At 36.6% G+C, this 16,792-nt stretch overlaps 1 protein-coding gene across 2 annotated transcripts in view; it reads left to right on the plus strand.

Moving 5' to 3' along the window:
- SUMF1 (sulfatase modifying factor 1) overlaps positions 1 to 16,530 on the plus strand; it is a 177,200-nt gene extending 160,670 nt beyond the window's left edge. For both annotated transcript variants that reach the window (XM_077116694.1, XM_077116695.1), the window contains one exon: positions 15,434 to 16,530. In XM_077116694.1, coding sequence (XP_076972809.1) covers positions 15,434 to 15,544 — 111 coding nt within the window. In that variant the 3' untranslated portion in view covers positions 15,545 to 16,530. The remainder of the gene's footprint in view (positions 1 to 15,433) is intronic.
- Positions 16,531 to 16,792: the final 262 nt, after the last annotated feature.

The raw sequence follows: 16,792 nt of genomic DNA on the forward strand, positions 1-16,792 counted from the left end.
AAAGAAACAGAGAATTTGAATATTACAATAAATGAGCTAGACTTAACAGACATTTATAGGACATTACACTCCACAACAGCAGGATACACCTTTTTCTCAAGTGCTCGTGGATCATTCTCAAAAATAGACCATATGCTGGGTCACAAAGCAAATCTCAACAAATTTAAAAAGATTGAAATCATACACAACACTTTCTCGGATCATAAAGGAATGAAGTTGGAAATCAATAATAGGCGGAGTGCCAGAAAATTCACAAATACGTGGATGCTCAACAACACACTCTTAAACAACGAGTGGGTCAAGGAAGAAATTACAAGAGAAATTAGTAAATATCTCGAGGCAAATGAAAATGAAAACACAACATATCAAAACCTATGGGACGCAGCAAAGGCAGTGCTAAGAGGGAAATTTATTGCCCTAAATGCCTATATCAGAAAAGAAGAAAAGGCAAAAACTCAGGAATTAACTTTCCACTTGGAAGAACTGGAGAAAGAACAACAAACTAACCCCAAAGCAAGCAAAAGGAAAGAAATAACAAAGATTAGAGCAGAAATAAATGAAATTGAGAACATGAAAACAATAGAGAAAATCAATAAGACCAGAAGTTGGTTCTATGAGAAAATCAATAAGATTGATGGGCCCTTAGCAAGACTGACAAAAAGAAGAAGAGAGAGGACGCAAATAAATAAGATTAGAAATGGAAGAGGAGACATAACTACTGACCTCACAGAAATAAAGGAGGTAATAACAGGATACTATGAACAACTTTACGCTAATAAATACAACAATGTAGATGAAATGGACAAGTTCCTAGAAAGGCATGAACAACCAACTCTGACTCAAGAAGAAATAGACGACTTCAACAAACCAATCAGAAGTAAAGAAATCGAATCAGTCATTCAAAAGCTTCCCAAAAAGAAAAGTCCAGGACCAGATGGCTTCACGTGTGAATTCTACCTAACATTCCAGAAAGAATTAGTACCAACTCTGCTCAAACTCTTCAAAAAAATCGAAGTAGAGGGAAAGCTACCTAATTCATTCTATGAAGCCAACATCACCCTCATACCAAAACCAGGCAAAGATATTACAAAAAAAGAAAACTACCGACCAATCTCTCTAATGAATATAGATGCAAAAATCCTCAATAAAATTCTAGCAAATCGATTCCAGCAACACATTAAAAGAATTATACATCATGACCAAGTAGGATTCATCCCAGGTATGCAAGGATGGTTCAACATAAGAAAATCAATTAATGTAATACACCATATCAACAAATCAAAGCAGAAAAATCACATGATCATCTCAGTTGATGCATAGAAGGCATTTGACAAGATTCAACATCCTTTCCTGTTGAAAACACTTCAAAGGATAGGAATACAAGGGAACTTCCTTAAAATGATAGAAGGAATATATGAAAAACCCACAGCTAATATCATCCTCAATGGGGAAAAATTGAAAACTTTCCCCCTAAGATCAGGAACAAGGCAAGGATGTCCATTATCACCACTATTATTCAACATCGTGTTGAAGGTTCTAGCCAAAGAAATTAGACAAGAAAAAGAAATACAAGGCATCAAAATTGGAAAGGAAGAAGTAAAACTATCACTGTTTGCAGACGATATGATACTATACATGGAAAACCCGGAAAAATCCACAACAAAACTACTAGAGCTAATAAACGAGTACAGCAAAGTGGCAGGTTACAAGATCAACATTCAAAAATCTGTAGCGTTTCTATACACTAGCAATGAACAAGCTGAGGGGGAATCAAGAAACGAATTCCATTTACAATTGCAACTAAAAGAATAAAGTACTTAGGAATAAATTTAACCAAAGAGACAAAAGACCTATACAAAGAAAACTGCAAAAAACTGTTAAAAGAAATCAGAGAAGACCTAAATAGATGGAAGGGCATACCGTGTTCATTGATTGGAAGACTAAATATAGTTAAGATGTTAATCCTACCTAAATTGATTTACAGATTCAATGCAATACCAATCAAAATCATAACAACTTATTTATCAGAAATAGAAAAACCAATAAGCAAATTTATCTGGAAGGGCAGGGTGCCCCAAATGCTAAAAGTATCTTGAGGAAAAAAAACGAAGCTGGAGGTCTCAAGCGGCCAGACTTTAAGGCATATTATGAAGCCACAGTGGTCAAAACAGCATGGTATTGGCATAAAGATAGAGATATCGACCAATGGAATTGAATAGAGTGCACAGATATAGACCCTCTCATCTATGGACATTTGATCTTTGATAAGGCAGTCAAGCCAACTCACCTGGGACAGAACAGTCTCTTCAATAAATGGTGCCTAGAGAACTGGATATCCATATGCAAAACAATGAAAGAAGACCCATATCTCACACCCTACACAAAAGTTAACTCAAAATGGATCAAAGATCTAAACATTAGGTCTAAGACCATAAAACAGTTAGAGGAAAATGTAGGGAGATATCTTATGAAACTTACAATTGGAGGCGGTTTTATGGACCTTAAACCTAAAGCAAGAGCACTGAAGAAGGAAATAAATAAATGGGAGCTCCTCAAAATTAAGCACTTTTGTGCATCAAAGAACTTCATCAAGAAAGTAGAAAGACAGCCTACACAATGGGAGACAATATTTGGAAAAGAACATATCAGATAAAGGTCTAGTATCCAGAATTTATAAAGAGATTGTTCAGCTCAACAACAAAAAGACAGCCAACCCAATTACAAAATGGGAAAAAGACTTGAACAGACACCTCTCAGAAGATGAAATACAAATGGCCAAAAGGCACATGAAGAGATGCTCAGTGTCCCTGGCCATTAGAGAAATGCAAATAAAAACCACAATGAGATATCATCTCACACCCACCAGAATGGCCATTATCAACAAAACAGAAAATGACAAGTGCTGGAGAAGATGTGGAGAAAGAGGCACACTTATTCACTGTTGGTGGGAATGTCAAATGGTGCAACCACTGTGGAAGGCAGTTTGGCGGTTCCTCAAAAAGCTGAATATAGAATTGCCATACGACCCAGCAATACCATTGCTGGGTATCTACTCAAAGGACTTAAGGGCAAAGACACAAACGGACATTTGCACACCAATGTTCATAGCAGCGTTATTTACAATTGCAAAGAGATGGAAACAGCCAAAATGTTCATCAACAGAAGAGTGGCTAAACAAACTGTGGTATGTACATATGATGGAATATTATGCAGCTTTAAGACAGGATAAACTTATGAAGCATGTAATAACATGGATGGACCTAGAGAACATTATGCTGAGTGAGTCTAGCCACAAACTAAAGTACAAATACTGTATGGTCCCACTGATGTGAACCGACATTCGAGAATAAACTTGGAATATGTCATTGGTAACAGAGTCCAGCAGGAGTTAGAAACAGGGTAAGATAATGGGTAATTGGAGCTGAAGGGATACAGACTGTGCAACAGGACTGGATACAAAAACTCAAAAATGGACAGCACAATAATCCCTAATTGTAAAGTAATCATGTTAAAACACTGTATGAAGCTGCATCTGAGCTATAGGTTTTTTTTGTTTGTTTTTTACTATTATTATTACTTTTATTTTTTTTCTCTATATTAACATTCTATATCTTTTTCTGTTGTGTTGCTAGTTCTTCTAAACCGTTGCAAATGTACTAAGAAACAATGATCATGCATCTATGTGATGATGTTAAGAATTACTGATTGCATATGTAGAATGGTATGATTTCTAAATGTTGGGTTAATTTCTTCTTTTCCGTTAATTAATAAAAAAAAAGACAATAGAAAAAGAAATAAAATGAACACAGGGAAGAAAAAAAAAAAAAAGAAAGTCGAAAGACAGCCTACACAATGGGAGACAATATTTGGAAACGACATATCAGATAAAGGTCTAGTATCCAGAATTTATAAAGAGATTGTTCAACTCAACAACAAAAAGACAGCCAACCCAATTACAAAATGGGAAAAAGACTTGAACAGACACCTCTCAGAAGATGAAATACAAATGGCCAAAAGGCACATGAAGAGATGCTCAGTGTCCCTGGCCATTAGAGAAATGCAAATCACAACCACAATGAGATATCATCTCACACAACCAGAATGGCCATTATCAACAAAACAAAAAATGACAAGTGCTGGAGAGGATGCGGAGAAAGAGGCACACTCATCCACTGTTGGTGGGAATGTCAAATGGTGCAACCACTGTGGAAGGCAGTTTGGCGGTTCCTCAAAAAACTGAATATAGAATTGCCATATGACCCAGCAATACCATTGCTAGGTATCTACTCAGAGGACTTAAGGGCAAAGACAGAAACGGACATTTGCACACCAATGTTTATAGCAGCGTTATTTACAATTGCAAAGAGATGGAAACAGCCAAAATGTCCATCAACAGACGAGTGGCTAAACAAACTGTGGTATATACATACGATGGAATATTATGCAGCTTTAAGACAGAATAAACTTATGAAGCATGTAATAACATGGATGGACCTAGAGAATATTATGCTGAGTGAGACTAGCCAAAAACTAAAGGACAAATACTGTATGGTCCCACTGATGTGAACCGACATTAGAGAATAAACTTGGGATATGTCATTGGTAACAGAGACCATCAGGAGTTAGAAACAGGGTAAGATAATAGGTAATTGGAGCTGAAGGGATACAGGCTGTGCAACAGGACTGGATACAAAAACTCAAAAATGGACAGCACAATACTACCTAATTGTAATGTAATTATGTTAAAACACTGAATGAAGCTGCATCTGAGCTATAGTTTTTTGTTTATTTGTGTGTTTTTTATATATATTTTTTATATTTTTATTTTTATTTTTCTCTATATTATCATTTTATTTCTTTTTTCTGTTGTCTTACTCTTTCTTTTTCTAAATCGATCCAAATGTACTTAGGAATGATGATCATACATCTATGTGATGATATTAAGAATTACTGATTGCATATGTAGAATGGAATGATTTCTAAATGTTGTGTTAGTTAATCTTTTTTCTTAATCAATAAAAAAAAAAAAAACTTGCTCATCTCAACCCCAAGCATACCATTCTTAGGGATTAATCCATTCACTATGCTGCAAGTAACCTCATCACTTTCTATTACTAGAACTTTCCCATCCTCCCCAAAAGAAACCCTGCATCCATTATGTATTATCTCCCCATTTGCTTTACCCTTAGCAAATTGTATTCTAGTTTCTTTCTCTGTGAGCTTGCATATTCTCCAGTATTTTCTTTGTAGTTACCCAGTGAAGGCATCTGGGAACAGAGTTTTCTATATGGGAAGGTCTATAAATAAAAATTTTATTTATTTATAATAAAAATTTATTTATTTATAATTTATTTATTTATATATAATAAATATAATATTTATATTTAATATAAATAATAGATACATGCCTAGGTAAATTATCTAATTCTTTTTCAATATACTTTCTTAGTTTGTATTTTTCAAATTTGTCCATTTCATCTGAGTTACAGAATTCATTTGCATAATTGTTACGTTTTCTTTGGGGTGTTCAGATCATTTACATTTAATGTAATTATTGATATGATTGGATTTAAATCTGCCATCTTGCTATTTGTTTGTCTGTCTCCTTGGTTCTTTGTTCTCTTCTCTCCCACCTCTTCCCTACCTTCTTTTAGTTTGTTTTGTTTTTGTTTTTTATCATTCCATTTTATTTCCTTTGGCTTATTAGCATAACTCTTTCTTTTGCTCTGTTAGTAGTTGCTTTGGGATTTATATTTATACATCTTTAACTTATTCTAGTCATTCTTAAGTATGTTTTTCTGTATTCAGTTTGGAGTAACAGGAGGAACATTCCAGAAGAGACTAATAGATTGATAAAATTGAGTGAGACACACAGGATTTTCTAGAAAAAATATGGAAGCTTGAGAGTGTTGATCAAGTTAATTCTAAAAGATGGAGTCTTCAACATCAATCTGATTATTTCTGTGAGATGAGAAAAAGAGCAGTGATGGTCATGAATTTCAGAGCGCTTAACCTTTCTACTACATTTTATTTGGGAGCTATAACTTCATTATTAAGATATGGCCTCTGGAATTAGAGCTATATGGATTGGTATTCTGTAACTGTTCCTTGCTAGCTGTGTGACATGGAACAAATTGCTTATCTTCAGCCTCAGTTTTCATATTTGTAAAATGTACCATAATTCCATCTAACTATAATGTTCTTATGAGGAATAAATTGGCCAAAGCATGTAAATAACCTGGCTGTATTCCTGATTTATGATAAAGAGTTAGTGAGGAGATGTGAGTCCCAATAAGATGAGATCACAGAGATAAAATCTATGAGGCAACATGGCATTGAATTAAGAGCACAGATTCTGGAATGGGACTGTGGGCAAGATTCTTGACTCTCTCACTTATAATACCTAACTCATAGGGTTATTTGGAGGATTAAGTAAGTTATACATGTGTAGTTCTTAGATCAGTTCATACAGTAAATACTCAATAAATAGTTGTTAATGTTGTTAGATTAAAACCTGTGTGATTTTAATCCAGTCCACAGCATTGGGGAAGTCCTCATCTTCTGGCTGTTTTTTAGAAAGATGACTGATGATGAAAAGAGTTAGTTTGGTGTCAGATGCAAGAGCAGTGAATTTGAAATCTGGATTCTATGGTGAGGTCTTCTATAATGTTATGTTCATAATGAACTATATTACCTTAAAATTTACCTTTATTCCTAAAGGTCTTTCTCATTAAAATTAATATTGTCCCACTTGGCCTCAAAGTCCCAAGCCTGGTAAATCATTAACTTAAATGGATTATTCCCGATTCAAGGATTACATTCTTAGCACAAATACTGAAATCAATTTCACTCAATAATTAGCCATTATGTTTGAATAAGTAAGTGCTAAAACAAGTTCTTCCCACTACCTCGTTCTTAATTACTAAAATGACCCATTTTTCAGTCACCCAAGACCTCATATCCCTAAAAACCATTTTTGAAGCTAAAAGTAGTGTTGGGAAAAAAAAAAAGCAATGAGGACATTCATAATCAGGCCATTTACCTCTTTAATTACATGTTCCATTAGTTTCCCTTTATTAGAATTTAAAATTAACCTCTTATTAATAAATGGTTACTTAATGAATGAATCACTTGGAGCAGAATGATGGCATATATTGACTGTTTGCTCATGTAATGGGCCTAACCTCTTATTACTAACTGGTGGTGATATTTGCTTTTTAGGGTTTAGTTCTTCATAGTCACTTAGTTTAATAGACAGTTTTAGGGGCTACTGTGATTTAATAAAGGACTAACTTCTTTTCTTTTTGCTGATTTTTAGCTTTTTTGTTAAACAAAATATTTTCTTTGCATAAAATTGCTTAGAAAAAGAGAATGATTGGATCACTAAGATGATAGCGGTGAGATGCTCCAGGGTGTCTTCCACCCACGGAATCTTAGAACAAGCAGAAACAGTTTTGAATTTCCTCAAAACTCTAGAAAACATTTAAAGGGTGGCAGTAACTGGGCAAGTGCTGAACCAAGAAAACACAGCTTTAGAAACAGTGGGAGAAGCTCGTGGTGCTCTTTCTAGCGTCCCTGCCAGCCCCTCATCAGCACGGTATGGAATCAGCCGATGCTCTCACTGTGGGTTCCTGGCCCTATTCCACAGGGAGCCAGGTAACCCCTGTGTATTTACTGGAGTGCCTGTGTGTCAGTGCCAGTTTCTTGGGTACCAGACTGAAAGACTGAATCAGGGAATTCATCCCTGTTTCACCCTCCCAGAACCTGCACTGCAGGCAAAGGAGCTTGCAGACAGCAAAAACAGTTTAAGAAACAATGAAGTCAAAGTGGCATAGGGCAGCAGATTACCTGTATTATGTCATTCAACACAGAATCCTGAAGGTGGAGAAAGTCTATTTCATAGGGAGTAGAGGGGGCATTTTAATTTCTGTAAATAAAATTCCTAAGGCCAGGAGCAAGCCCAAGCCCAAAACAAGATACAGGCTCAGAAAAGACAGAAAGGACCCTACACTTTGCATTTGCCTTAGGGTGATTTTCTCCATAGAATGGCTCAGTTCTGAGAAAGGACACCAGACAATGCAGAACCAGTTGGCAAAGATTGTGAAATGTGTTTTGGTCTTGGTTGGTTTATTTTTGTTAGCACCTGGCACTCAAGGTAATGTCTCTCAAATCACTAGGTGGATACACACTTAAGGAACATGCCGCTAGTGGACCGAATCCCAGAGTCAGCACTTTTAAATATTAAAATATACAGTATGCAAGAAAAGATTTCAAGGCAAACAAACAAACACAAAAACAGGAAATGATTGTCCATCCAAAGGAACAAGATAATCTAGAAATTATCAATGAAGAATACCATTAAAAAGAATATTTCACAGTTTGCTCAAGAAAATCATGGATAAAGAAGTAAAGGATGTCAGAAGCCCAATTAATGAACAGTATGAGAATCTCAGTAAAGAGATAGAAATTTTAAAAAGCAATCAAACAAATACCGGAGCAGAAGACTACAATAACTTAAATGGAAAATTCTCTGGAAGGATTCAACAGCCAATTGCAGTGGTCAGAATAAACAATCATTGAACTTGAAGACAAGACAATTGAAATGATTCAGGTTAAGGTGCAGAAAGAAAAAAAGAATTTTAAAAAGTAAACAGAGCTTGAGAGATCTGTGGGACTTCACCAGGTGTACCAGTATATGCATTATGGGAGTCCCAGAAAAAGAAGAAGGAAAAAGGGGTAGAAGGAACATTAGAAGAAATAGTGGTAAGAAAGTCCCCAAATGTAAAGTAAGATATGGATATGTAAATTCAAGAAGCCCAATGAACCCAAAACACAAAGAGAATCATGCCCAGATACGTAGTAGTCAAACTTTCAAATGCCAAGGACAAGGAGAGTGTTCAAAAGTGGCAGGGGAACAGCAGAGTGTTATGTACAATGGAGCCCCTGTAAGATTAAAACCCGATTTGCCACCAGAAACTGTGGATTATATGCCAGTCCTTGTGCCAGTACCCAGATGTTATGATTATTATTGCTTTGTAATAAGTATTAAAATCCGAAAATGTGTGTCCTCCAATTTCATTCTTTTTCAAGGTATTTTTAGCTATTCAGGGCCCCTTAACCTTCAGATAAATTTGATGATTGGATTTTCCAGTCTGCAGAGAAACTGTGGGGATTTTAATTGGGATTGCATGAATTTGTAAATAGCTTTGGGTAGAACTGACATCTTAACAATAGTTAGTCTTCCAGTCCATGAACACTGAATATCCTTCCACTTATTTGGACTTTCTTTTATTTCTTTCAGCAGTGTTTTGTGGTTTCAGTGCAAAAAACCTTCACATCTGTGGTTAAATTTTTTCCTAGATATTTAATTCTTTTGAGTGCTATTGTTAATGAATTTGTTTTCATGGTATTGGCACAAATACTGACATATAAACCAATTGAATCAAATTGAGATTTTAGAAATAAACCCTCTCTGTCGGTTTGAAAAGATCATGTGCCATGTTTTTAAAAAGCCATGTTTTAATCCTGATCTATCTTGTGGGAGTAGGCATTTCTTTTAATCCCTATTCAGTTCTATAGGTTGGAAACTTGATTAGAATATCTCCAGAGAGGTGACTCACCCAATTGTGGGTATTAAGCTTTGATTAGAGGGAGATGTGACTTCACCTATTCTAGATGGGTCTTGATTACTGTAATCCTTTAAAAGAGGAAACATTTTTGAGGGAACCCCAAGAACCATGAGAAACCATTCAGCCAGAGACCTTTGGAGATGAAGAAGGAAAACGTCCCTGGGGGAGGTTCATGATATAAGAAGCCTGGAGAGAAAGCTAGCAGGTGTCACCATGTTTGCCATGTACCCTGAACTTCATCAGCCTTCCTTGAATGAAGGTAACCTCTTGTTGGTGTCTCAATTTGGACATTCTTACAGATTTGCTTTAATTAAGGACATTTTCACAGGCTTAGAACTGAAAACTTGCAACTTAATAAATTCCCCTTTTTAAAAGAGATTCCATTTCTGGTAAATTGTATTCCAGCAGCTAGCAAACTGAAACACCCTCACATATGTCACCAGTTGATTTTCAACAAAGCTGCCAAGTCCACTCAACAAATGGTGCTGGGAAACTGAATTCCCATATACAAAAGAATGAAGGTTGACCCCTACCTCACCGTATATAAAAATCAATTCAAAATGAATCTAAGACCTAAATATAAGAATCAAAACTATAAAACTCCTAAAAGAAAACATGGGAAGATATCTTCAGGACATTGTATTTGGCAGTGTTTCCTCACAATTAATGCCAAAAGCATGAGCAACAAAAGAAAAAGAAATAGATATGTGGAATTTAAATAAAATTTAAAACTTTTGGCATCGAAGGACTTCATTATGACAATAAAAAGACAACCTACAGAATGGTAGAAAAAATTTTGAGCCACATATCCAATAAGTATTTAATATCCACAATACATAACGAACTTCTATAACTCAGCAACAAAAAGACAAACAACCAATTTTAAAATGGGCAAAAGACTTGAATATGTATTTCTTCAAAGAAAAAATATTGAATGGCTGTAAAGCACATGAAAGAATGCTCAATATCAATAGCCATCAGCAAACTGCAAATCAAAACCACAATGAGATACCATTTCCCACTACTTGAATGGTTATTACTTAAAAAATGGAAAATAGCAAGTATTAGAAAGGATGTGAAAAAATAGGAAAACTCAATCTTTGTTGGTGCAAATGTAAAACTGTGCAGCTGCTGTGGAAAACACTTGGATAGTTCCTCAGAAAGTTAAATATAGGATTAACATATGATCCAGTAATCCCACTCTAGGTATACATGCAAAATAATTGAAAGCGGGGACTCAAACAAATATTTGCATACTGATGTTCACAGTGACATTATTCACAACTGCCAAAAGATCAATGCAACTGAAGTGTCCATCAACATATGAATGGATAAACAAATTGATAGACAAGTATATAGATATACACAGACACACAAAATGAAATATTGTTCAACTGTAAAACAAGTGAAGTTCTGATATATATGACAATATGGATGAATTTTGAAGACATCATGTTGAAAGAATTAAGACACAAAAGGGCAAATATTGTGTGATCTCCTTGATATGAAGTAATTAAAATAAGCAAAGCATAGTATCAGAAGCTAGAATACAGGTTACCAGGGTCTGCAATGGGGGTAGGGAAATGGGAAGTTAATAATTAGTACAGAATTTTCTTTTCGGTGATGGAAAAGTTTTGGTAATGGATGGTGTTGATGGTAGTGCAGTGTTATTAATGTAATTAACACTACTGAATTGTATGTTGTGTGTGTGTTACTAGAATAAAAAAAGAAACAAAACCATAAGACTATACAACACAGTGAACCAAAATATAAACTGTGGCATATGGTTAGCAGTACAATTATAGCAATTCTTTCATCAGTTGTAACAAAGGTACCATGCCAATGTAAAGTGGTAATAATGGCAGGCAGTGGGGAATGTGGGAACTCTGTGTTTTCTGCATGATTTTCTGTAAACCTACAACTTTTCTAATAAAAAAAGAAATACTAACACTCAATGAAACACCCCTTTCCAAAAAATGAAAATAAACATCATTCAACCTGCTTTCTGATGAAAACTTTTGATATTATTCTACCAAAATTTTTTTTTGTCTTCTTACTTCTTCTTTAAGAGATGGAATTATTCGGTATGTATCATGGTCTTCAACTCTGGTCTTGGCAAAAAATCTCTTATACATCATGGATCTCTTTTTGCCATTCTGTATCATTGCCTCAGAATCCTTCTCAATCCAGTGCATTCAGGCAGGCACTAACTATCCATCAGTGTTGTTACGTCCCAAGTTTTGAGGCATATGAACATCTTATTTTTAAATTGTTTGTTAAATTATTTGAGAGGTATACTGCATATAGAAATATGCCATCCAACAAAGACCTCAGCTTTTTTCCATATCATTAGAGGTATTCCTAAATTTTCCATTTATATAACAAATAAAGCACTCCTACTTATAAAGCCAATGTATATCCACATTTAGCTGCTGGCAGGGGTATTAGCATCTTCCCATAGTCCAATACAAGATCTCCAAGACCTACAACCTGGCTCATGCTTTTGTTTTAGTGGGGAATTTGGTTAACCCAGAGGTCAGATGAGAAAGGCAAACTTAGTTTTCATGATTAAGAATATTGTGATCATTATTAAATAATCTTTATAATGTCTACCATGTGTATAATGCTTTGTTTTTTATATAAAGATAAAAATGAAGTCGATTGACATTATCCCATTAATAGCCCCCTTTTATCAATGAGGACTAGATTCACAAAGGATTTGCATAGACTAAATAAGTCTTGGATTTAGCCCTTTCTGGTGAGTACATTAGCAAAATGTTTGATATTCACAATTTCCAGGTGTTTCAAGCCTAAAGTCCTCTTTCTACTGAGAAGTCTTATTGTGATTCCATCCTATTTATCCACCCACATTTCCAGTTTCTAATCATGAACCAGCTTTGCACCAGTCATTGCTTTTGCCTGGAATTTTCATTCTTCAAATCTTGGGGCAACTCAGCTTCCATGTCACCTCCTTAGAGAGGTCTTCCCACTCCACCCGTCTAAAGTAGCCAACGAGGGAGTCTCACTCACCTCTGCCTCTGTTACTTTCCTCAGAGATGATACCACCAGAATTACCAGTTTATTGTCTCACCACTCCCTATAATGCAAACTCCCTGATAATAGGTGGTCTGTCTGTCCTGTTCTTTCTTGTATCCCTGGTACCTAGAATAGTGTCTGGCATGTTGTAAGCTCTCAAATACTTAGTAAACAAATAAACCATGCTGTGGCTTGATCAGTCTATAGTCTTGCTATTCTCTTAATCTGTTTGATTTTTTTCTATCGTCATGCCTCTGATATCATTGTTTACTCCACTTAAAATGCCTTCTCTCCTCCTTTCTAAACCTTATAAATCAGTGCTTCGCAAAGTGTGGCCATTAGCATCAGCAGTTCCTGGAAACATCTTAGAAGTGCACATTCCTGACTCCCACACCACACTTGATGAATTCGAGTCTCTGGGTGTGTGACCCAGGAATCTGCATTTTAAGAAACTCACCAGGTGATTCTTATGTATGCTAAAGTTCTGGAGCCCCTGCTATTACCATGCCAATCTACCCATGTCAAGTCCTGCATTCCAAAAGTCTTATCTAAAGGCTTCAGCATTCTACATAGGACAATTCCTTCACCTGAAATAGTTAAACCTCAGAATTGTTTAATCCTAACATACTTTACAACTATTTTATGTGTGATCATGACTTCCTCACCAGCTTCTGATCACCGACAGGACGGGATCATGCCTAGACTCTGGCCTCCTCAGGCAGTCAAGAAATGCTTGATCATTTTTTGTCATGTGTGGTTTTTATGGAACAAGAACAAGACTGTCGGTGCCTGACTACCTGTCTCCCCTGAATTCCATCCTTGCTGTGGTGTGATCACTACTCCTGGTTGATTGTGCTACAGGGCCCTGCACTTCCCACGGGAAGTATCTGGGAACATCAAGGCCTTGCTGTTCACCGATGAGTAGACCCTTCGTAGAATGAGGCGTCTGCTGGCTCCTTCTTCACAGGCACGCGAGTCACTTTGGAGCAGCCATTGCATGTAGACGATGCTAAGAGATGCCATCAAGTCTTTAATTATTTCAAGCCCATTTTTTATTCATCTTCCCTCTGCCTGTCTGAGAATTGGTAATGTGTCATATTCCTTGTTGCCAACAGGGAAAATGAGAAAATTAGTTACATTATTTCACTACCTATAGAAGACAAAGCACTGTCTCTTTCTTTTATGTGGGGAATGCTTCAGAGAATTTGTGTCAACTTTAGAGATAATTCTTATGAAGATTAGAAGGATTCCACTTTTGTGAGAAGAGAATAAGAATTGTTTAAAAAAAAAAAACCCTCTTGCATGCTGACTTATTCCTGCCCCTCAACAAAATATCTTTTCTTCATGAGTTCCAAAGTTGTCCTATCCAATTCTTATGCTTTTTGCTTTAAATTTACTTACTCAGCTGGCAGGGGCTTCAGTTTCAGCAGACTAGGTGATTCAAACTTCATGCTCGTGGTATATAGGATTACTTTCATTCTCTGTTAAATTTTGGATCAAAGAATAATCCTAAGAGTTTCCCATGCATGGTTATTTTTGGAACTTGAAAGCTTCTGAAGTATCTGAATGAAGTAATCTCTGGTTATTCACAGAATACCTACCAGGCCAGGGATATGTGTTAGTTTTCTTATGTTTTTATGTGAGCGTGTATAGGGGCGCATGATAAGTGTATTGGGGAGGTGGTAAAGGAGGCATGAGATGTGGTACTCATCCCTCTTGGAGCGTAGAATCTGGCTAGTGAGGCAGGCACATCACACTTAGAATCAAGGGGGTTGAGGTGGAGTCCTGGTTCCTTTAACAGCTGACCTAACATCTTGGGGTTGGGTGTGTGGGCTGTTTGTTCAGTGTCTGTGTGTGTTGTGCATGCACAGACCTGCACCCTGCTGTTACTGAACAGAACACAGGCAACACAAATCACACACAAAAATGCGTGGCTTTACAGATTACTTTACAGATTATTGAAACTCCATAAGTCACATAAAGGTATTTCTCTTTTCCCGCTGCCTGGCCCACACTTGGTATTCCTAGACTTGCTATTTAATTTTTGCCAACCTGCTGCATATAAAACACTATCTTACTGTTCTTAATATTTTCTCAGTTGCCATTTATCTTTTGTTTTTTGTTTGTTTGTTTTTGCCATTTATCTTTATTACTTAGTTATAATGTCAGATATTCCAAATGTAAAAATAAATTTTAAAATTATAACAGAAATATATACTTATTTTAGGAAAAGTTTGAACCCTGTTGATTACGAATAACTACATTAACATTGTGATGCGTTCTGAATCTCCCAGTCTTTCTTCTTGGCACACACAATTATGTACCGTAAGATCATACCACATACAGTATACAGTTTTGTATCTTGCCTTTTTAATCCTGAGAATTTCCTGTCAAATATTACATGAAAACCTGATTTGTAATGGCTGCCTAGTATTCTGTCACCTGGATATGCCAAAACTCTTATAACCATTGGTTGTTACCCTTTGTTTTGACTGTTATAAGTAATCTGACACCAAGTATTTTTGTACATATATAAATCTGTCCGGTTTATAAGTTAAAAGACATTGATTAAAATATACTTAACTCTTAAGGTACTGCCCCTTTTCAAAATATCCATGTTAAGTGAATATGTACGGGTGCCGATGGGGGGAGCACTGTCTATGCGCAGTTGTAACTTCTGTACAGTTGGTACTTTTGAAGAACATGCAGTTTAGAGCCTTCTGTCAAGAGTCTGTGTAGAACTTACCTTTCTTTTCCTCTCTGCACAGTCCTACTGCTACAGATACCGCTGTGCTGCTCGGAGCCAGAACACACCTGACAGTTCCTCTTCAAACCTGGGATTCCGCTGTGCAGCAGACCTCCTGCCCACCACAGGCTGACAGCCAAGTGGAGTCTTCCAAACCCAAGAAACGGTGTCTGATGTGCATTTGCTTCCCTCACAACTTTGAATGACCTGTCTCTCTTGTGCAAAGGAAGCCCCACCCAGACGTGGGTTATGTACCTGTCCAATGGCCAAAGGAAATGTCTTGCAAGACCAAATTGCTGACCCGTGTCAGTACCTGTGCTTTATTCTGTGGTGCATCTTTGGAGCTCATCGCCATGTTTTATTTTTGAGAATTTTTTAAAGAAGAAAGGTTGTGGAGGGAACCTTGAAGTAAGCTCTAAGGAGGCTGTGTGTGACCTGGCTCCACCACTGGGGTGGAGGTCAACACGTGACCTTCCTGGGCCTCAGTGTCCTCATCTACCAAATGAGGGGATGGACTATATGAGGGTCTCGCCAAGTCAAAATTTTGAGGAGGGATTACAGATTCTATTGTGATTTCATAGTGAGAATTTATGACAGATTATTTTTTAGCTATTTTTTCCATGTGTGAATTTGGAATGGTACTAATCATGTATAATAAGAGTTCTCTTATGTGTATTATTTTCAGAAAAGAGGAGTGGTGATGAGTCTTTTATATTCATACTGCACTTTCTTTTCCCAAGGAAATCAGTGTCTTTTACTGTTATAAGGAATCCCACGTGGGGCCAGTGATTGTATGCTAACGTTCAGCAATCTGAACACACGGGAATGTCTGTTTAGGGTTTAGGGTAACTCTGCTGTGCTTTATCTTTTAACATTAAGTGCCTTTGGTTCAGAGGGGCAGTTATAAGCCCTCCCCCTCTCCCGAACGCCTTTGGTGAGTGTGAAACGTGCTAAATGGAGGAAACCAGTTTAATTCCAAAAGTAGAAGAGGAACAAGGACCTTGAATTAACTGTCTTCAGGGTATCAGCATTTTGTAACAGAGAAGTAGGAAATCTTGGCTGAGGAATATCAGATGCTTTGAATCAAGCACTGGGTTGAATAAACTGGTACCTGCTAAATGAGGCTGTACTCTTACTGTTCTTTTTCTGTTTCTCTCCATTGTTTTCTTTTAAAGAAGCAACTCTGTTTGCTGGAAAACTTTCATGCCCATTACCTGTTTGGTAACTTTGATATATGAAGTTTATGAGAATTTTTATTCCAAAAAGCAAGCCTACTTTACAAAGAACCATTATGACCTTACTTCTGGCTGCCACAGTAGAAGATGTGAAGTCAAGGCAGCTGCCCACCTAGGTGGTCCTGTTAAACCCCACAGCCACTTAA

This window comes from Tamandua tetradactyla, chromosome 9, assembly GCF_023851605.1.
Source record: "Tamandua tetradactyla isolate mTamTet1 chromosome 9, mTamTet1.pri, whole genome shotgun sequence".
In the NCBI taxonomy this organism is placed as follows: Eukaryota; Metazoa; Chordata; class Mammalia; order Pilosa; family Myrmecophagidae; genus Tamandua; species Tamandua tetradactyla.